The sequence below is a fragment of the Argopecten irradians genome, chromosome 11 (assembly GCF_041381155.1).
Source record: "Argopecten irradians isolate NY chromosome 11, Ai_NY, whole genome shotgun sequence".
NCBI classification, from domain to species: Eukaryota; Metazoa; Mollusca; class Bivalvia; order Pectinida; family Pectinidae; genus Argopecten; species Argopecten irradians.
Genome location: NC_091144.1, coordinates 17,629,251 through 17,651,951, shown reverse-complemented (window position 1 = coordinate 17,651,951; position 22,701 = coordinate 17,629,251). Strand labels below are relative to the sequence as shown.

The following is a 22,701-nucleotide window of genomic DNA, read 5'->3' as shown; positions in this document are numbered from 1 at the left end:
TCCTGTCAATGACAACAACTCAAGGTCGTGGTGTGAACCAATGAAATTTGCACGCACCTGTCACGTTGCTTCATCTAGCCAATCATAGAGATGATCTCAAATCTATTTATAGAATAACGTGATGATGATTTCATTTGTTTTGAAAAATTCATTTCGATCTTTAAATTTATATAAGTTTTGATTTGAGCGTTGAATTGAATATCCTTCCTAAATCAATATGAGATTTTATTTTCGATCGAAACATAAAAGAAATGAAATATATCAAATTTGCATACGACAAAACTCGGGTATATTCGGTAAACTCCGTTAAAGGGAGGTATTTCCTTTCGGATATGACGTCACAACGTAGGCGGGGAATCCTTGATTTGATTATCGGTTCAGAATACACTCAGAAATTGTTGCAAACTGTGTCATTCGTACTTTTGTTCATCACGAACCAGCACGTTCCTATGTTGAAAGGATTTATCTGCAAGTTTTAATCGATAGACCTTATTTTGGGTGAGTATATAACTTATAAACGTACTCTAAAGTTGTCCGAGCAACGCAACCATTTCGTGTGATCCCATGTTGATTGCCTACAACAAAATACGGCCAACCCAACTAAGCCAATATGCTACGTAGCTACACAAGTCACTATCTAGAATGTGCGTTGTCTAGGCTTTTTATTCTGAATGGAAATTTTATAAATTATTGTTGTATAAATATATTTCTGTTTACTTTAGCTTAAGCTTCTGCAACAATAAATCGGTGAGGTATTCTGTGTTGTCCGAGCACTGTGCCAGTGTGTGTGAATCAATCGTGCTAGCGTTAGCTTGCACTAGTAATCTATTTACTCGGCCCAACCCGCCTGGTATATGTTGCCTCGTGACTAAGTTTGTACCTAAAATATACACTATACTCCGAAAATACTTGTGCTTTGTTTTTACTGCACTAGTATTTTCGTACACTTGTGCATATCTATATTTGTTTACTAGTGTGTGTCGCTGTCAAATTAAACATGTGCTAGATCTACTGAGGTTAAAAAAATCAATAACCCTGTGTCAGCTTATACATGTGTAATTTTGACAATGATACCAGTGGTACTTGATATTCATATTTCAATATCCACATTGTTTTATTATGAGAAATCATACACATTGACATATGTGTGAAAATACTTCCCCTAAAAAGCCTCATTTATTAATTTTTCAATACAAAAACTGATACCCCCCCCTCCTCAAACACGCATGCATGTTAGGCATATAATGCTAAAGTGACACATATCTGCCACTCAAGACATATATACATACAGTAAATCAGCAAGTGTAATGTAGATTTTCCCAAACAGACTTAGATTTCAAATTCTGTTTCGATTTTCTTAAACTAAGATCAAAATTGTTTTGCTTTAAATATTCAAAAAGATATCGGCATTTAGAGGAGTGCGACAGGTGTGGGTTTATTGATTTGCATTGGCGAACAATCCGTAACAGATTCCTTAAACTGAACAAATTAAACACACATGTCTCCAACAAATAATATGTCCCCAACATACACATGTCTCCAACAAATACATATGTGCTCCCCATTATAATAGTTAAACTAAGTTTGGAAAAATAAAAAGGTTAATCCAATTTCTATCATTTATTATTCATACAATGAAATTACTATTTACTAAAAAAATGAAAAAAATGTAAGCATGCCAATGTAAACATCCGCAGTGCGCTGTGCGTTCACTTTTCACATTTTGAACTTCTTCTCAAGTTCTACCAGTGTGATATAGCTGAAACTTGCATGAAATGATCCTGACAAAGGGTTGTTATTTTTCGGGTCAATCCGAAATCCAAGATGGCCGTCACAGCCGTCATTTTGAAAACACATTTTGAACTTCTTCTCAAGTTCTATCAGTGCAATTTGACTGAAATTTGCATGAAATGATCCTGACATGGTCCCAACAAAGTGTTGTTATTTTTCGGGTCGATCCGAAATCCAAGGTGGCCGCCACAGCCGCCAACTTGAAAACACATTTTGAACTTTTTAAGTTCTACCGATGCGATTTGGCTGAAACTTACATGAAATGATCCTAACATGGTCCCGACAAAGTGTTGTTATTTTTCGTGTAGATCTGAAATCCAAGATGGCCACCACAACCGTCATCTTGAAAACACATTTGGAACTTTTTCTCAAGTTCTACAGGAGTTATTTGGCTGAAACTTGCATGAAATGATCCTGACGTGGTCCCGACAAAGTGTGTTACATCTCCGCTTTATCCCAAATCGAAGATGGCTACCATGACACTATATCTGATAAATTTCCTATATGATTATTGCTAAGGTAGTCAGATGACCGTTAAGGCCCTTGGGCCTCTTGTTTTTATAATGTATCATTTTTGTATGTAATTACAATACGGCAGTTTCAAGATCCAAAAACGATGTGGATAAAGTACTATTTACGATTAGTCCCATCTTTCGATGATTATGACATAACATAAAAAAAAATTCATGTCAAATGACGACGTCATAATCACCGGAAGGTGGGACTAATTGACGGTAAATAGTAAATTTACCCACGTCGTCTGTGGTCTCAAAACCCCTGTATTAGCAAACACTCCCATCCATTCCTCGGTAAAAAATCTGCCTGAATCAGAATAGTTGAAATACTATAAATAACTAATATTTGAAATGATATCCAAATTCAAAGAGGTCAATAGCAGATGACCAAATTTGAAAGGGTAAATAGCCAAAGAGAAACAATTTATCATACACTGTATGTCACTGAATCAAATGCCATAATTATATCCTCATAAATCTGCAAAACTTAATACAATATCGGTATTGCAAAATTGATTAGCTAGCTATAAACCTCATATTCAAATGATTTCTAAACATTGTAATTAAGAACAATGTTTTCCTGCTTTTATATGATATTTCATCAAAGTCACTTTGTACTTTATAAACCAACATTTTCTGATGAGCTACTTAAATAGTTCACTTTTTGAATATTTCTTTATACTCTTGGATTATATTCCATTTTTGCATATTACAGAATCACCTTCCTTGCAGGTAGGTATCGATTGTTACACATTATTTGATGAGCGCAGTTCACATTGTTTTCCCTGAAAAGTATGATGTGATGCTTCAAAACGCATGACGTCACATTTAATACCTACCCGCTAAGGTAGACAACTCTATAATATGCAAGGATACATGGCCTTTCTGACTTTACTTGTATCTACATATAGTCCACATCCCAATTTTTTACTTGTAAGACACCGTAGTTAGCTGGTTCCAGCTAGTTGTGGCGCGTTTTGTTCATTTACTAAATAGTTGTCCGGTTGTGCCATATAAAAACTGGGGTAAAACTTGCATGGTACTGAATTCCAGTGAGTGTTCAGTCGGTTTTTAAACGAGTTCAGAGTAGGGGCTTCTACTACGAAGTTGGGAAGGGAGTTCCATGAATCTACCACTCGCCGACTAAATATACTTTGTGTGACTTTAGTCCTGCTCTGTTTCTTAAAGAGTTTTAAACTATTACCTCTAGTATTAGCTGAAGACATTGTAAATAGCTTATCTTTATCTAGTTTATCTATACCATTCAGAATTTTATAGACTTCGATCACATCGTTCCTTTTACGTCTATATTCTAAGGTGGGAAGTCCCAACTTTTTAAGTCTTGAATGGTATGGTAAATTTTCAATAGAGTGAACTCTTTTAGTGGCTCTACGTTGGACGTTTTCGAGAGCGATCTGATCTTTTTTTAGCAGTGGAGACCAAACCTGGGTTGCATATTCTAAGTTAGGTCTAATTAGGCTTTTGTACAGGGTTAAGAACATAGTTATATCTATATAGACAAATGTCCTGAATATTAGACCCAGTATGCGATTTCCTTTATTAACTGCTTGACTAACATGCTGACTAAATTTAAGTTTGTTGTCGAAAAGTACACCTAAATCTTTCTCACACTGTACCTTCTCTATTTGTTCACTTTGTGGGAAGGAATAATGCGTGTCTTGTTCTAGATTGCCTATATTGAGGTGTTTGCATTTTTTAGTGTTCAAGGCCATTTTCCAGTCTCTAGTCCAAATGACTACACTGTCTATGTCTGCTTGAAGTTCTTGAGACTTGGTGGGGTTGTTATTGTTTCTAAAAATTTTAGAGTCGTCAGCAAATAATTTTATGGTGCTATGTTGGACAACTTCGGGCAGGTCATTGATATATATCAGAAATAGAACAGGACCTAAGACACTACCTTGTGGTACACCACTGGTCACATCTACTAGTCCAGAAGTTTCACCATGAATAACAACTCGTTGCTGTAGATTGGATAGGAAGTCTTCTATCCACTTCAGTACTTTTCCAGTGATACCGTAACCCTTTAGTTTTTTAAGTAGATGTTTGTGAGGGACTTTATCAAAAGCTTTACTGAAGTCAATATAAATAGCGTCGACATTACTCCCTTTATCTATGGCTTCTGCCCAATGTTCAAGGACCTCCAATAGGTTGGTAGTACACGATTTACCAGATCTAAAGCCATGTTGATGTTCTGTGAAGAGATGGTTCTCGTCCATATGAATTACGAGTTTGTCCCTAATGATTCTTTGGAGAATTTTGCCTGGGATTGAAGTCAGACTTATTGGACGGTAGTTCTCCACTTTGTTGTGGTTTCCACTCTTGTATAAAGGAGTCACATTTGCAATTCGCCATTCGTCTGGAATTTTCCCTTCGTCTAAAGATTTCCTGAATATGATTTCCAAGGGTTGTGATATTTCATTTGAAGTTTCAACAAGAAGTTTAGGATGAAAGACGTCAGGCCCTGGAGATTTATTAGGGTTCAATTTCTTTATAGTTTTTTCAATTAAACTCCTGTCGAATTCGATATCATGAAGTTCTGTTTGATATGGTCTCATTTGGAAGTGTGGTGGATCTTCACTTTCTGGTGGGTTAAAGACTGATCCAAAGTAGTTATTCAGCTCATTGGCGGTTTCATAGTGGTTAGTGGTGTGTGTACCATCCGCTTTTACCACGTTGGTTATAGACATTCCTGTTCGTGTTTTTTCTCCGACATATTTCCAAAAGAGCTTGCTGTTATCTTTGATGTCTTGCACTAGTTTCTTTTCATAACTTCTAATAGTGTGAACGTCGGATCTGTCGTGTTGCAGTGTTCCTGGCTCTCTGATACACTTTAAAGTTACTTTCTGTTTTACAATGAAGGTATCGGACCCACTTCCGCCTTTTTTGTCGGATGGACTGCTTGGCTTCGTTGTCAAGATGGGGCTTCCAACGCTTCCTAACTGGGGATGTCTTGTTCACGGGTATTTTATCTTCAATTAGTTTAGTTATGGTTTCAACAAGAACATTCCATGCTTGGGTCGTTGACATGTCCTCAACTTGAATGATGTTTAGCCAGTTGACAGAGGTTAGTTCTTCGCGTATAGCGTCGTAATGCCCTTTGTGATAATTCCTCCTCTCCTGTTTAGTATGATTATCACTATGTGATACACTCAGTTTAAAAGACAATAAAATATGGTCACTCCTTCCGATACTTGGAAGATAGTTAACATCGTTGACAATCTGTTCATCGTTGCTAAAAACTAGATCCAGTATAGATGGATTTTGACCTTCCCTATATCTGGTAGGCTTATGGATATGTTGGTATAAAAAAGTGTCTCGAACACACTCCAAGAAACGAGTAGATATATGGTTTTCTGACGTACATGTTGTCCAGTCAGTCCAATTTATTTCAGGAAAGTTGAAATCTCCAGTGATCAGAATGTGTTTTGCGTTTCTAGTTGACATTTCTCTCATTAAGTTTGTTAGGTAGCTGAAATTCTCAGCTGTGCTGTTGGGGCTACGGTAGATATTCACAATAAGTAGCTTGTCACCATTACTCAACTTGAGTTCAACAGCTAGGTACTCTTCAAAGGTTGTTGTAAATTTTACTTGCTGGACAGTCATTTGTTCCGAGATATAAATGGCTACTCCACGTCCTTCACTGTTGTTGGTGAAGCATCTAAATCCAGGTATTTTATAAAAAACTGTTGTCCAGAGGTAATATCTTATTTTTTTGGTGGATTTCAGTGAGTAGGATTATACTGGGTAATGATTTTTCTACAAGTTCCTGAAGTTCATCCATCTTGCTAGTAGATAAAATGTCTACATTTGAATAAAATATGAGAAGGTCGTTAAAAGAATCACTATGTACAGTGGTAAAACTATTCTCCTATTCTGCACTGCTTGTATCTACATATAGTCCACATCCCAATTTTTTACTTGTAATTACTGTATAAAAAAGTGTGCAATTTTTGCACAAAACAGTATTTTTGATTTCCAAAAGAACACATTATATGACTTAAAATTGTATATCTATGGATGTTGTGCTCTAGATCTATTACTACCTATCTTTGGTACCATTGTCATCCTTATAAGTTCATTTGCAGCAAACATTTAGACAGGGTGTATACTTATTCATTGCTATTTAGTAATGTCAATTAGAGTATACATCAGTAATAATTGAGGTCTGACGATTGATGTTGACAAATAAGTTGAAATGAAGTCAAAATTTTGATTTTTTTTTTCTGTTGAAGATGTGCAAAGAAGAGAGAAACTGAAGAGCCAATTGGACACTACCGTAGAATGCCCGTAGCAGCAACCCAGAAAGATGCACAAATATACCAACATTACCACCACCTTCTCCCCAAATCTCCTGGATGTCATGTGACTGGTCAGATCTCCCCAACAGCCTTGGTGACCAATACTGAGAACTTCATTGGTCGCAATGCTACTGCCTATGTAACAGACTTAGGGCAAATAGCAAGGCAAGCCAATTCCAATCCCGACAGAACAGCAGGATTTTTCAGTACACTTAGCCCGCCGATAATCAATTTAAGTCCGAATTTAAGCCCAACTGTAACAGAACCCCGTAGAAGTCCTCCATTTTATGATTTGAGAGAAACAACAAGGAGAAGAGGATTGCAAGGTGAGCATTTTGTTTTATTGGTTTTCGTTTCTCTTTTCTTTGTTTGTTTGGTTATTGTTTTGCACGAATATTTATTTTGTATTTATTTTTCAAATCATTTGTAAATTTCATACAAATGAAAGTGGTCTTTTTATGTTCCATTGTCCATGGGTACATCAATCAAAGTTTTCTAGTTGATAAAATTTCATAATATGTTGGCTTTAATGCTTCTTGCCAATAATGGCAATTAAGTTAGGAAATATCTATTGTATTGTGCGTGAAAGGTGAAATAGATACAGTGTTGCAAAAAAATCTTAATTTTTTGTGAAAAAATTCTATCTTGGTTGGTATAACTGTAATTCAATTTGTTGTGAAATTTTATAACTTCTGTGATATCTACTGTTATCTGCTATTTACTACATATGTTTAAACGCAATGAAGTCTCTTTTTCATAGTTTTAACTTCTGTATTATATCTCAAATTCAATATGGTGGTTTGACATGCTGTACTGCTAAAACACTAGCTGAGGATTAAATGAGAAACAGAAACCCATGTACAAAATGTCAACTGACAGTACTAGTAGTTTTTGTTCAATGTGTATTTGCTGTACAAAAGACCTCTTTCTGGGTATCGTTTATCATCAATTTGTGTGTAAATTTTCCAAAGTCTACACCAAACATTCAAAATCACAATATGTATCACACTGTATTTGTTTTTTTGCAACAAAAAATATGATGTTCATAATTTGTTCTAATACACAGTATACTGCTCACAGAGACTGAGAGTTCTATTAATCTATTGTGTGTGTTTTTAAATGTTTCAAGTTGTTATTACTAGTTGTTATATAGTTGGTTATTGTGAGTTGAAAAGAATTTTAGGAAAATTTGGTTAAAAATATCTGTAGCTTGTGATTGTGTGAGATGGTATACATTTTGACTTCAGTTGGTGTAATGGTGCCTTAATTAAGAGTGTGAGCTGGGTGTGGAATTCTTGCGAGAAAAGATGTTTCAGAGCTTTGAACACTACTTTAGAGAGAAGTTTGTCTTGTTTAACTTAAGAAGAGAAAACAATGTTGTATATAATCATTACCAGCATTCTGTGTAAACAATACATCGTCTGGATACTTGATTTTATTTAATTTTATAACTTGGCACTCTCCTTCAGACGTGAAGCAAATTTGAAACACACAGAACAGACATTGGCTCTCATCTTGTATTGTGATATATTTTGCCCACATCTTCTTGTGGAAAGTTAAAAAAATGATCAGGATTATCTAGTTTAATTGCTACAATTTGTAATTGTACTTAAAGCAGAATCATATTGAAAGAATTTAAATGAATTCTTTATTCCATGGCAAATGAATATTTTTAGGTGCAAGTGACCATGCTTGTGTATCTGAAGATTTTCAATTTTCCATTTATTTTCAAACCAAGGCCATACTTAAACTTGGAAAGATTGCTTTCTGCCAGCTGTATGCATCTGTGCTCAAAACATTCATGTGGGTACATGTTTTGGAATGTGAAATTTATCTCCAAACTATTACTTTATTTTCCTCTTGTTTGAATGAATGAATGTGAAATTCATAGATCTATAAACTTATTTGTATCTTTTTGGAAACCTGAAAGTTGCTGGCCTTTTCTTACCATTGCCATCTAGCTACCATTACACTGACAAGTCCTTTATAAGATCATAGTTCAGGATGTATTGTAACTTTGAGATATTGATACTGAGTGTAATGGCCCTTATTTTCACATTTTGACTCTTACATATTATAACTTGACTTAAATAATAGTACAATTGTCAATTGTCATATTTTAAATTTCAACACATGTGTCTTAAGACGAAATGTTTTTATTGGTACTTTGTTTATATTGGTACATGTATTTCAGGATATTGACCTTGCTGAACACACAATAGACTCAAGCTCTCCAGAGGATGGTTTTGTTTTCTCAAAATGAAATCTCTTTGGTTTAATTTGGAATCATATGCCCATGTGCAGATATTACTTTTGTTTTGCCCAATTATATTTATGGAAATTATTAATTATAATGATTGCTAAAAAATAGTTAATGCCTTATGGTCAACTGGATTCCATATCATTATTGAGTCTGTGACCTATATGGCCTCTAGTTAGGTCTTCTGTTAAGTTGTAAGCCACTTAAGTTTTTCGTAGCTATAGATGATTAGTATTCATGAAAATAAAACAGCAAAAGTATTTCATCAACATGTACATGTCATTATAACTTTTTGATATTGATTGCTGTCATAAAACAGTCATTACACATGAAAACGTAAAATAATGTCGCCACGAAAATAAGGTTGTTTACAATAATTGACTTGAATATTAAGTTGTCCCAGTTTGATAATGCTTCGTAATAACTTGTAGTGCAGGTCATATACCAAATATACATGTATTATGTATGTAGATTAAAACTGTTTTATCTTTTGTATCATGTATTGTCCATGATATTGTTCTTCCTGAAAAGCACCATTTACTTTTTATAATGTTCAGGCTGTTCGTCAATCAGTGTTAGATTTCTGGGGATGTAAAATTGTAAAGGGAATTCTATCCAAAGTGGAATTATTTTCTAGGCTGGGTGCTGGTGGCTCAAGTATTGACTTGTTGTCACTCTCTCAGCTGGTTACCCTGGTAACCATAGCTTTTACCCACAATGCAACTGATCACTGAAAGCTGAAGGTGCTTGCAGTACAAAGTTCTAGATGGTTTAGGAAAAAACTGGGATCTTAGCTTACATCTTAAACACTTTCATTAATTTTTGGTTTCAATAAATAATTGAGATTGTTTTAGCAATTTTTTTTCTGATCAGAGATTTAATTGTGCATGTAATTATTGAAAAAAATAATACAAGTAATGTAAAATTTATCAAAACCTAATGGTGTTCTAATTATGATAAATAAAATCGAATAAAATGAAACTTATTGAGATAATGGTGTTCATTTTATCTTGAATTTAATAATATTTGATTTGTGTCAATTAAAAAAAAAAGATATCCTGTTTGATATAATTGGTTGCTGATATCATAGTCATTGTTTGTAGGCACATAAATACTGGTATCTGGTAGTCTGTCTATAATCAGTGTGTTGTAGTTGTTCAGATGTCGGTCATCATACAAATATACTGTAATACTGTGATCAGATTTAGATCAAAGTCCATATGAAACTAATCATGTGAATATATTATTTTACAATGACTTTCTGAAAACATTTTTAAGCATTAAAAACAATATAAAAGTGACACAGTTTTTAGATGCTTCAGATGTGGGATTATTATATGATAAATTTGTGTCATTAAAGCTTGAAGCATTACTGGGTATCTAAATGTTTGATTTCAAATTGGCAAGTGAATCAAGAATCTTAAAATGGCTCCTTGAAACGTTGACGACGTTTTGGTGCAAATGTCAAGAAAATCAATAGAGAAGAAAATGTATTCCTTTGCCGTTGGTGAGAATGCTTCTTTCTTCTGTCCCCGATCATTTCCGAAGCCATTTCACTGAACAGACTTTGTCAATCCTGATCTCAACACCACCACAGATCCTGAGCATTTTTTCTAATTTCCCCCTGATGTTGTCACTGGCTTCTGATGTGTTGTACAACTAAATGCAATAGGGCCAGGGCTTTGTGTAGGAGATTACCCCACGTTTCTTTGATTGTGTGACCTAAATATTATGTAGGCTTTCATTTTTCGTTTTCATGTGATACTGAAATTTATATGAAACCTTAATTTTTTTCATGTTTTTCATAATAAGCCTATAGATGATTGATATCACTGCTGGTAAGTTTTGAATTATTGCATAGTGTCTCAGAAGTCCAGGGATATTTCATAAAGTTTGGATTATACATTCATACCAGTATGTATGTATTGCAATTCTGTATTATATCGCAGGTTGATTGCATTGTCTGATGTTGGTAATACACCAGCCTAGTGAAATGGTAATGAAGGAGTGGGTTAAGGTCCTTGGTGGGTTATAACTTGTATGCGTAAATCTTTTATACTGTTAAAGAATCTCATGACAAAGTGACTATTGTGTGTAGACTGTGTAACTATAATACATACCAGAGTTAATCCAGGGGCCTTATAATCCTATCTGGATATTATATAACTTTATATAAGCTGTCTATAAAGGTGAAAAACTAAAAATATCTGTCTCCTCCGAGGGCCATTTGAGGCCAGATCAGGATTTAGGTCAATCTGTGGCCTTCAGGAAGTGGCACCTCTGACACAGATAGGCCTGCTAGCTGAAAAAACTAGATAGGCTTGTAATGGGAGGCAGTGAAATGGGGACATAGGATAGTTAATATAAAAAAATGCACAGACAGTACGTGTGGGTATATGATATAGTTTCATATATTTAATGCAGACTGTATATATATATGTTGGTATAGTACTAGTCTGGCTGTGTAGTTACATGTTTTGTACAGGTTGTATATATGTTGGTATACTGGTCTGGCATACAGGTGTGTGTATATATCTTCTAACCAGACCTGTACCAGGCAGTATACACAATCAGGTACAGGCTTCAGGTGTACACCATCACATTCCTCTCCAGACCAGTCTAGCCAGGATATCAAGTCAAATTCACCATTTGTAAGCTGTTTTTTGTGTCGCCTGCAACACAAAGGAGACATTTAGGTATCACTACGTCTACATCTGCGTCGTCCAGGAAATGGTTAACTTTAAATTGATATGTTCAAAATCCATCAATATTTGCAAGAGTTATGGGACTTTAAAATCATCAAAACAGATAAATCCATGGTTTCCGCTTGATAATTTTAGTATTTATTGTCTGATTTCAACCAAATTTGGTATATTGCTTTATATGAAAAGATCTCGCAGTGGTTTGATACTGGTCAAAATCCATCAATATTTACAAGAGTTACGGGACTTGATAACTTCACCTAATTATTAACAATATTTTCAACTGTAAATAACTATTTTTTGTGATGCTGTGTAGGCGACACATCCACTTCCATGGAATTCTTACATTATGAAATAAAAGTCAATGTTTTAAGTAATTTCATCATTTAGTTGTATAGAACTACAAATATAAGGAAATAAAGATATGGAATCGCCTGTGTATAAAAAGTTTCAAAACTTGACAATTTTGTTGGTAGTAAGCAAGTCTTAAGTTATCTGGGTTAAGAAATGTATAGTCTACTGTCCCATATCCTATTTATTGAATTTTTCATTTAAGGAAGTTGGAAATTCAGGAGATAAAAAAATGGCATGAAATATCTGCACCACAAAATAGCTCTGCTTATGACTAGAACCTGTTACACAGAGGTAGGAGCTTCAGGACTAGTGGTAGAAGTTCAAGACACTTCCTGTACATAGAGAATCCCCTAACATAGACTTAATACCTGTCGTTAATGACATAATGTTAATGAATGGATAACACACATTGTAGCTTTAGAACTACCTGTGATACATCAACACAGACAGGACATGATTCAGTGATTGATTTACTTAATTGATATAAGACTCGGATTGTCATGGGGATCTGATCTGTCTTCAAAGAACTTATGAAAGAGATACTAATTATCATTAAAAGGTATAAGATACTGAAATTTGACTTCTTGTTAAACCATATATTTATAGTGTTTGTATAGATGTAAGTTAGCCAGAGAGACTGTAAGCTAACCAGACAATTTGAAGGCAGGCAGAGCTCAGTTAAGTCTGGAAGCTCATATTGAGTGTCATTTGTTGGACATAAGCTAACCAGACAATTTGAAGGTGAGATAGAGCTCATTAGACTGGAGCCCTTTGTTTGTCATAGTTGGATGTTAAGCTAACCAGACAATTTGAAGGCGAGAAAGAGCTCATTAGACTGGAACCCTTTGTTTGTCATTGTTGGATGTTAAGCTAACCAGACAATTTGAAAGTGAGATTGAGCTCATTAGACTGGAGCCCTTTGTTTGTCATTTTTGGATGTTAAGCTAACCAGACAATTTGAAGGCGAAAATGAGCTCATTAGACTGGAGCCCTTTGTTTGTCATTGTTGGATGTTAAGCTAACCAGACAATTTGAAAGTGAGATTGAGCTCATAATACTAGAGCCCTTTGTTTGCTCATTGTTGTTACTAACCAGACATTAGAAAACATAGCGAGACCTTTTGTTTGTCATTGTTGGATGTTAAGCTAACCAGACAATTTGAAGGTGAAGGTAGAATATGCTCATAAGACTGGAGCCCTTTGTTTGTCATTGTTGGATGTTAAGCTAACCAGACAATTTGAAGGTGAGAATGAGCTCATAAGACTGGAGCCTTTTGTTTGTCATTGTTGGATGTTAAGCTAACCAGACAATTTGAAAGTGAGATTGAGCTCATAATACTAGAGTCCTTTGTTTGTCATTGTTGGATGTTAAGCTAACCAGACAATTTGAAGGCGAAAATGAGCTCATTAGACTGGAGCCCTTTGTTTGTCATTGTTGGATGTTAAGCTAACCAGACAATTTGAAAATGAGATTGAGCTCATAATACTAGAGCCCTTTGTTTGTCATTGTTGGATGTTAAGCTAACCAGACAATTTGAAAGTGAGATTGAGCTCATAATACTGGAGCCCTTTGTTTGTCATTGTTGGATGTTAAGCTAACCAGACAATTTGAAGGTGAGAATGAGCTCATTAGACTGGAGCCCTGTGTTTGTCATTGTTGGATGTTAAGCTAACCAGACAATTTGAAGGCGAGAATGAGCTCATTAGACTGGAGCCCTTTGTTTGTCATTGTTGGATGTTAAGCTAACCAGACAATTTGAAAGTGAGATTGAGCTCATTAGACTGGAGCCCTTTGTTTGTCATTGTTGGATGTTAAGCTAACCAGACAATTTGAAGGCGAAAATGAGCTCATTAGACTGGAGCCCTTTGTTTGTCATTGTTGGATGTTAAGCTAACCAGACAATTTGAAGGCGAAAATGAGCTCATTAGACTGGAGCCTTTTGTTTGTCATTGTTGGATGTTAAGCTAACCAGACAATTTGAAAGTGAGATTGAGCTCATAATACTAGAGCCCTTTGTTTGTCATTGTTGGATGTTAAGCTAACCAGATAATTTGAAGGTGAGAATGAGCTCAATAGACTGGAGTCCTTTTTTTGTCATTGTTGGATGTTAAGCTAACCAGACAATTGGATGGCGAGAATGAGCTTGTGAAATACTGGGGCTCTTTGTGTCAGTGCTGGATGTTAAGCTAACCAGACATGTAGAAGACGAGATAGAGCTTGGCTTGTATGTCTGTTCTGATCTACTAACTTATGTGCCAGGGTTAAAATGGGAGGCAGCTCAATTTTATCAACCTATTTCTCCTCAGAATGTTAGACCCTATCGCTGCCTGTAATTTAGAACTTGAGTTCACAGTGTAACTCTATCAAATTATTTATTCTATCTTTTTTCCTCCTTAAACTTTCATTTGATAAAGGTTTGTCTAATTTAGAATCTGCTTTTTTCTGCTATAAGTTTTCTTTTTTATGGAGATTCAGAAGATTTTTCAATTTTTCCCCCATTTATTAGATAGGGTTTTCCAAAGTTATTGACAACTTAATTATTCCCATTGTAAGATAAAAACAATTTTAATATGAACATTTTGTGGGCTTGATTTTCAGAAGTATACATTTATAAAAACAAATTGAATGGGCAAAAATTGAAATTATAAGAATTGATAAAAGAAGGATGGTCATTAGATATATACAGTGACTGATCTTTCCCAGCCCTGAAGGTCTCCTCCCCAATCTAGTGAGGAAATATTAGGGGCTTCAGTGTCTAGATTTAAACGACATTCTATCGGACTGGGAGGGAACTCGGCTGTCTGGAAATGCTGGCGATAGTTGGCCTTCCATTATCTGGTAGATTCCCGAGGATAAGACCTCTGGTTTTCTGCCTCCTTTGTTTGCCGCTGAAGAGTTCCCAGTGTCGGCGAATATCGTTTTCATGCCAGCAGAGCTTGATGAACAGCCACTGGGTCATATGAATTTTACATGTTCACAGCGAACCACTTGTGATAAATTTTTTCCTTCAGAAGAGATAGGTCCTCTTGAAATGCTGGCCAAGTAGAAAGCCAGTAGGATACAGCCAGCTGTTCACGTGGACTTGGTTAGCAACACTCATTTTTTATATCACACTGTCCTGGTAAAGTCATCCAAGGTTCAAATTACAATTTTCAGGGAGCTGTTCTATCCTTGGGCTGAACATAATCAGTTTGTTGTACAGTATAATGTAAAATATAAAATACAGACAAAAACATCGAAAATATTGAATATTTGAATTATTTAATAAAAGATTTAAGGAAATTTATTTTATATAAAGCTCTTATGCAGAAAGGATGTAAAATAAATATTTAAGTTTTAATATTTTTATAGAATTTTTGTGAAAATTGATAAATTCTACTTTAAAAAAAGTATGAAAGTAACCTTACCATTAGTGTATAGAACTAAACAGAATTATGTGATCAAGATGTAATATTTGACTGTTAGTAGTTCAATACTTCATACACACCAACCTTTTATGGTATAAAACTGATATAAAATAGAATGGTCTACACTGACATTATAAAGTTGTTACGGGTTTAGTTTCGTGTAAAACTTTGCTGTTTGTGACGTATGCTGTATATATCGCTATATAAACGTATATATATAATAAAAATTCCATGACCTATCTAGTAGTCCTGACTGCATAACATTTAAATATGACAGTCAGAATTGTCATCACAGTTGACCTACTTAAAATGTGTACGTAACAGATCTAAGCTGTTTCCCTGTTTCCTCGTTGACCCTGCCCATCCCCTCCCTGGTAAACCCCCACACACCTTTAGACGTAGTACTAGAGTGAATCATAGTCATCGGTGGGGAGCACATACAATTTTAAAGGTTCACGCTTCAATGGTTATTCAGTACAAGTACCGCTACCTATACAACTTTTATACTCAACTTATATATTTCGTATTCAGATCTGTACATCTAGTTAAGGTTAAAATGTAAATAATTCATCTTATTTTAGTTTTTCTGCTGTATACGAGTAAGGTTTCACAGTTTGGTTAACAAGCCTGTGTATTAAGCATGTGTACAAAATGTATATATATATGTACCATGAATATAGACTGGCATTTTTATATGGCTGTGAAGTCACAATTTGTTATAATAAGGCAGAGGGGTATTGATGAAGTTTGAAATTAAAAGGAAATTTGAAATATCTGCATACAGGTACAGAATGTACACATTGTAAAATTGGAGGGTGCGGTAATTAGCTGCCTGTCCAGGTATGGAGGAATGCCTTTGTTGGTGTGTACAATGTGCGAGTGTGTGTTGTTTACACATATACAGGGTAGCGTGTGCTTGTTTACAAAAGATTTCCTACGTACTGAGAAGCCTTACGTAGGCGGCGGTGTGCTCTAGTTGACTCAGACCATGTGTTTGGTTGTGTGACCTAGTCATACTATGAATTACTACAGACTCGTAAACTCTGATCAGTCGTACTTCCTATTTCTGTTTCCATTTTGCTTTTGTTTTTATTCTAAAACGTAGGCGAGTCTTTCAATTATTCCTCAGATAAAAAGATTTGACATTTTGAGGTTAACACAATTCCGTTTGGTTTGTCGCAGTTCTGTTGGACATAGTTCCATTTATCGGAGTTCTATACATGTGTTCTACCAAATAACATATAACCCAGAATGGATCCTATAGTGGTTTTACCTCGTCCTGTGGATTTACATCAATCAAAGACTTACCAACAAGGTAAAGTATTGAGAGATTTTCGAGATCTAAAACCTTACAGGTAGTATTGCCAGTTTGACATATCATCAAATGTGGAACAGAATTTATCCTATTTGTCCATTCAATTTCAACTTGGATATTTCTTTTAAATTCTTCTTCTTATCTCCTAAACACTGTTTTCATTTTCTTGTGTTTTTCAAACTGAAAGTTGTCAGCTGATGTTTCAATATTTCATTTTTAACATTCTTTACCACTTTTTTTCTGGTTTCCTGACACAAAGAACTTTTTTACTAATTTATACTATACTTTTCTATTTGGATAATGTTTATTTGCTCCAATGGTCTACCAATGTGAAAACAAAAAATTGAGATAGAATAATTCAGTATTGAAACATTATATTCAATAGAAAAAAAAAGTGAAAAAAGCACGGATCAGTTTTGTAGGTCTTATGTTCCAATTTGTCAGTTCATTGGTATACTGTTAGCTGTAGTTGTATGGTGAGGGAAACTGTAAGCTGTAGTTGTATGGCAAGGGAAACTGTTAGCTGTAGTTGTATGGTGAGGGAAACTGTAAGCTGTAGTTGTATGGCAAGGGAAACTGTTAGCTGTAGTTGTATGGCAAGGGAATCTGTTAGCTGTAGTTGTATGGTGAGGGAAACTGTTACCCGTAGTTGTATGGTGACGGAAACTGTTACCTGTAATTGTATGATGAGAGAAACTGTTACCTGTTATTGTATGGTGAGGGAAACTGTTACCTGTAGTTGTATGGTGATGGAAACTGTTACCTGTAATTGTATGGTGAGAGAAACTGTTACCTGTAATTGTATGATGAGAGAAACTGTTACCTGCAGTTGTATGGTGGGGGAAACTGTTACCCATAGTTGTATGGTGGCGGAAACTGTTACCTGTAAGTGTATGATGAGAGAAACTGTTACCTGTAATTGTATGGTGAGGGAAACTGTTACCTGTAGTTGTATGGTGAGGGAAACTGTTACCCGTATTTGTATGGTGACGGAAACTGTTACCTGTAATTGTATGATGAGAGAAACTGTTACCTGTAATTGTATGATGAGAGAAACTGTTACCTGTAATTGTATGATGAGAGAAACTGTTACCTATAATTGTATGGTGACAGAAACTGTTACCTGTAATTGCATGATGAGAGAAACTGTTACCTGTAGTTGTATGGTGAGGGAAACTGTTAGCTATAGTTGTATGATGAGAGAAACTGTTACCTGTAATTGTATGATGAGAGAAACTGTTACCTGTAGTTGTATGATGAGAGAAACTGTTACCTGTAATTGTATGATGAGAGAAACTGTTACCTGTAGGTGTATGGTGAGGGAAACTGTTAGCTGTAGCTATAGTTGTATGGAAAGGGAATCCGTTAGCTGTAGTTGTATGGGGAGGGAAACTGTTACCTGTAGTAGTTGTATGGTGAGGGAAACTGTTACCCGTAGTTGTATGGTGACGGAAACTGTTACCTGTAATTGTATGATGAGAGAAACTGTTACCTGCAGTTGTATGGTGGGGGAAACTGTTACCTGTAGTTGTATGGTGACGGAAACTGTTACCTGTAATTGTATGATGAGAGAAACTGTTACCTGCAGTTGTATGGTGGGGGAAACTGTTACCTGTAGTTGTATGGTGACGGAAACTGTTACCTGTAATTGTATGATGAGAGAAACTGTTACCTGTAGTTGTATGGTGAGGGAAACTGTTACCTGTAATTGTATGGTGAGAGAAACTGTTACCTGTAGTTGTATGATGAGGGAAACTGTTACTTGTAGTTGTATGATGAGGGAAACTGTTACCTGTAGTTGTATGGTGAGGGAAACTGTTAGCTGTAGTTGTATGGCAGGGGTGTAAAAATCCACTAGCCCGACGCCCGGGGCTACCAAATTTTCAGCTTGGGCTAGTGGAAATTTTAGCCATACTAGCCCGGGGCTAGTGACTTTTTTCAAAGATATTTCAAAACGAAAAACATCAATATTAAGTCATAATAACACTTTAAAACATTGCAATTCTATGTAATATTCGTATCTAACTTTAAATCTTAATATAAAGTCATGTAGTATAATTTATTTACGATTGTAGACCTCCCGATCACCACAGTGAATATAGTGATGCATAGCATTTCATGTGAAAGTTACGTAATTTGCAACACAAGTTCTAGAAAAACAATATACAAACCATCAAATAAGTCATCTCAACTATGAGATCAGTAAATTTTAATAGTTACAAAAACGATGTTAAAGAACTGGAATCTATTCCTCAAAAAGTCGGCAGCAAAGCCATGCCTGCAGCAGGCAGCCATATTTGTTATGGTTATTCTAATATCCGGGTCAAAGGTCGGGAATCCAGAATCCGGTTTCAGAATTAAAAAAAAAAATTGTGTTCTAGAAATATCACAGATTAAGGATTTTCTTAATGTTTATTTGAATTTAAATAAAAAAGTAGATGCAAATAATAAAAAAAACTCACTCAATTAAAAATATTTGAATTTATACAGTATAAAAAATACTGGTATTATAAATTTTCCTTTTTTTTTTTGGCTGGGCTAGTAGATATTTAGGCCGGGCTAGTGAGATTTTGGTGTCTACTAGCCCTGGGCTAGTGCTTTGAAATAAATTTTTACACCCCTGTATGGTGGGGGAAACTGTTACCTGTAGTTGTATGGTGAGAGAAACTGTTACCTGTAGTTATATGGTGAGGGAAACTGTTACCTGTAATTGTATGATGAGAGAAACTGTTACCTGTAGTTATATGGTGAGGAAAACTGTTACATGTAATTGTATGATGAGAGAAACTGTTACCTGTAGTTATATGGTGAGGGAAACTGTTACCTGTAATTGTATGGTGAGAGAAACTGTTACCTGTAGTTATATGGTGAGGGAAACTGTTACTTGTAGTTGTATGATGAGGGAAACTGTTACTTGTAGTTGTATGGTGATGGAAACTATTAGCTGTAGTTGTATGGTGGGGGAAACTGTTACCTGTAGTTGTATGGTGAGGGGAACTGTTTCCTGTAATTGTATGGTGAGGGAAACTGCCTGTAATTGTATGGTAAGGGAAACTGTTACCTGTAGTTGTATAGTAAGGGAAACTGTTACCTGTAGTTGTATGGTGAAGGAAACTGTAAGCTGTAGTTGTATGGTGACGGAAACTGTTACCTGTAATTGTATGATGAGAGAAACTTACCTGTAGTTATATGGTGAGGGAAACTGTTACCTGTAATTGTATGGTGAGGGAAACTGTTACATGTAGTTGTATGGTGACAGAAACTTACCTGTAGTTGTATGGTGACAGAAACTGTTACCTGTAGTTATATGATGAAGGAAACTGTCACCATCGCTAATGTCTTATAATGGACTAGAAAGTGGCATTCATCTTAAATTTATGGCTGATTTGAGGCTGATTAAATAGATTTGTCATTTCTTGAAGGGTTTTTTTCCATGCTGAGTATATTCTAACCATCTTTGTTCTCCGTGGTATTATGTCAGGTTATCATCTGCTTCCTTAATCTGACAATTTGAGAATCTATTATCACCATAGGAACACCATCAGTTTTATATCATTGTTGATATAAAACAGAAAGAAAACTGGTGAATTTTAAGGGAAACCTGCTTTTCATTCTGGGCAAAGTACAATCCACAATATACCACACATATACCACATGTATATATACCACATATACAGTTTGACATATGTGTGTATGTCTGGCACAAGATGAATTTGTATGATGTATGATAGCAGCTTTTGTTCAATGATAAATGTGTGGTCTGGTTTGTCAGTTTAAATATTCTGTGGACTAGACCTGAGGATATTCACTGGATGCATATTAATGAACTAATATCATATCCATTTTATCAGTTTAGATAGATTGATATGAAGGCAGAAAACTGGTGGCCAGATGGCTCAACTACAGTCAGTAGTGATGGCAAAACACCAGTGCTAAAAAGTCGCTCAGACATCATAATATTCATAATTAGTAATAAATTTGCTTCCTGAAGTTCAAATTTTTTTAAAAAGTGTTGGGTGTCGGCCAGAAGAAAGATATTTTAGACAAAATTGAGAATGAAGTATTTACTGTAGATAGACAAAAGGTTTGGTACAGACTTGTTAGGACTAAATCAAGTTCAGTGGGTTTTTATTTTGCTGAGAGTTCATGTGTGTTAGCTGAAATAGGAAGTCTTTCTTTATCTCATACATAGGCCTGATGTGCCTTCATGACTAGTCTAATTATTCTACAGGAGAAGAAGCATTTGAAATCCTTTGGAGAGGAGGAGAAACAAGATGGTGTAGGCCGCATGCTTTGACTAGTGCTCTAGAGGCTTCAGAAATAGTCTAACATTGGCTTGAGGTGTTTCAGTTTGAATTGAGCCCTGCTTGAATATTCAAATGAGATGTGGAGGGTATTGTATAAAAGCAGGTCGTTGGCAGAGCTGGTTGTTATGGTAATTCGTGACAATTTTGTGACAGCACTGGTAGGGATGACTACGGTACTGAAGTAGGTCTTGTAAATGACAGTGGTGATTGGATACCTGTCAATAAAGAGTAGGTACTGTGGCCATTCACAGCTGGTGTATGGCTCATTATGGTGCTTCACACAGGCTCATAGAATACGCTCTCAGAATAGTGCCCAATTAAAATATGGAATGTATATTCCGATTAGTTTGTTCTGCAATGAATTTTTTCAGAAGCTGTGTTGGAAAAAATTCTTAATTTGATTTTCATCATATGTCATAAAATGTTTGAATAATATTTCAGTTTTGAAAGGACAATTTTTTGTGTGTAATATATATTTATTTGAAAGTGTGTATGTGTATGAATATTGAATATGTTTGTGTGTACATATGTATGAATGTTCGTATGCACATGTGTGTGTATGTGAGCCTTACCTAACTATTGATCACAATTTTATTGATTCAATGAAATTTTAGAAGGTTAATGGTGATTTTCATTTTGTTACCAGCAGATCTGCAGAACAATTACAGTCACATTTACCATCACCGCCAACCCGTTCTTCATCAGCAGCCAATGCAGAACGCGGCCCAGCTATGCGCAGCCGCTGTAGAAATGATCTCCGAGGACTCGGGCAGAAAGGTTGGTGTTCACCTACCCAAGTTGCGCATGCATCACCGATCCACACGTACAGAATGAGGCAAAATCAAACAAGACTTGGTGCACACTGTACACAGGCAAAGCCACATTGATTTTGTGTTGTTCTGGACTGATATATGACCGGTGATCATGCCCAGAATGGGTTTTGTTCATGTTCTTTTAGGCATGTTCAGATTGATTTTGTGTGTTGGTTACAGAACGCCATATACATTATAACACATTGATTTTACATTTGTTTGCAGGCAAAGTCACGTTGAATTTTAGTTTGCATTTTTTCCGTTATCTGAATCATGCAAGCTGTATATTCTATTTGATATAGATGGTATTGACGTAGTGCTTTATCTAGTGTTTACATGCAGGGAATGTCACTCTGGTACGGTGTTAGTTTGTAAGCAGGAAATCGGTACGCGTGGAGCCGACTGTCACCGTGCGAGATAGATTTCTGTGTAGTGTGTAAAGGGAGATCAATTTGGTAGTATGTTTTGCCGTGATAACCAGTTACGATTGTTTCCATGGAAGGCAAGGGAATCCACACACGCACAATTCCCGGGAAGCTTTCCGCGGTAGTACTAGTCTGATCAGTAGAACTCAAATTGAATCAGCATTATCAGTGTTTATGTCACACAATAGTCTATTTTATTCAGTTTAGCTTATATGGTCATACCTGATACAGTACCACGGTTGTCTTTAGATCATTGGGCTTTACCCTTAGGATTAGGTTTTCTCTCCTCTTTGTTCTGTTTTCTATATTTTATATGAAGAAACTGAGTACACCAGTTTAAGCGTGATAAATTAAGCAGTATAACCTTGATGTTGTTTTAAATGTTATAACTATAGCTATTCTTCACAGAGTTTTCCTATGTTTTAAAGCATAAGGTTTACAATTGCTTACATTTTGACAAGGTTTTGTTGACGTTGTGGCAGTATAGCAAGGCT

The 22,701-nt window shown here is 35.6% G+C and overlaps 1 protein-coding gene across 4 annotated transcripts in view; it reads left to right on the top strand.

Annotated features, from left to right (window-relative positions):
* The first annotated feature begins 338 nt into the window (after positions 1-338).
* Positions 339-22,701, top strand: part of LOC138334877 (E3 ubiquitin-protein ligase RNF38-like) — a 43,407-nt gene continuing 21,044 nt past the window's right edge. The window contains exons 1-3 of one of the 4 annotated variants that reach the window (XM_069283698.1): positions 339-498; positions 6,560-6,951; positions 21,620-21,747. In XM_069283698.1, coding sequence (XP_069139799.1) covers positions 6,609-6,951; positions 21,620-21,747 — 471 coding nt within the window. In that variant the 5' untranslated portion in view covers positions 339-498; positions 6,560-6,608. Of the gene's footprint in view, positions 499-6,559; positions 6,952-16,314; positions 16,664-21,616; positions 21,748-22,701 lie in introns of those variants that run through there. The other 3 variants (XM_069283697.1, XM_069283700.1, XM_069283701.1) reach the window with 3 other exon arrangements.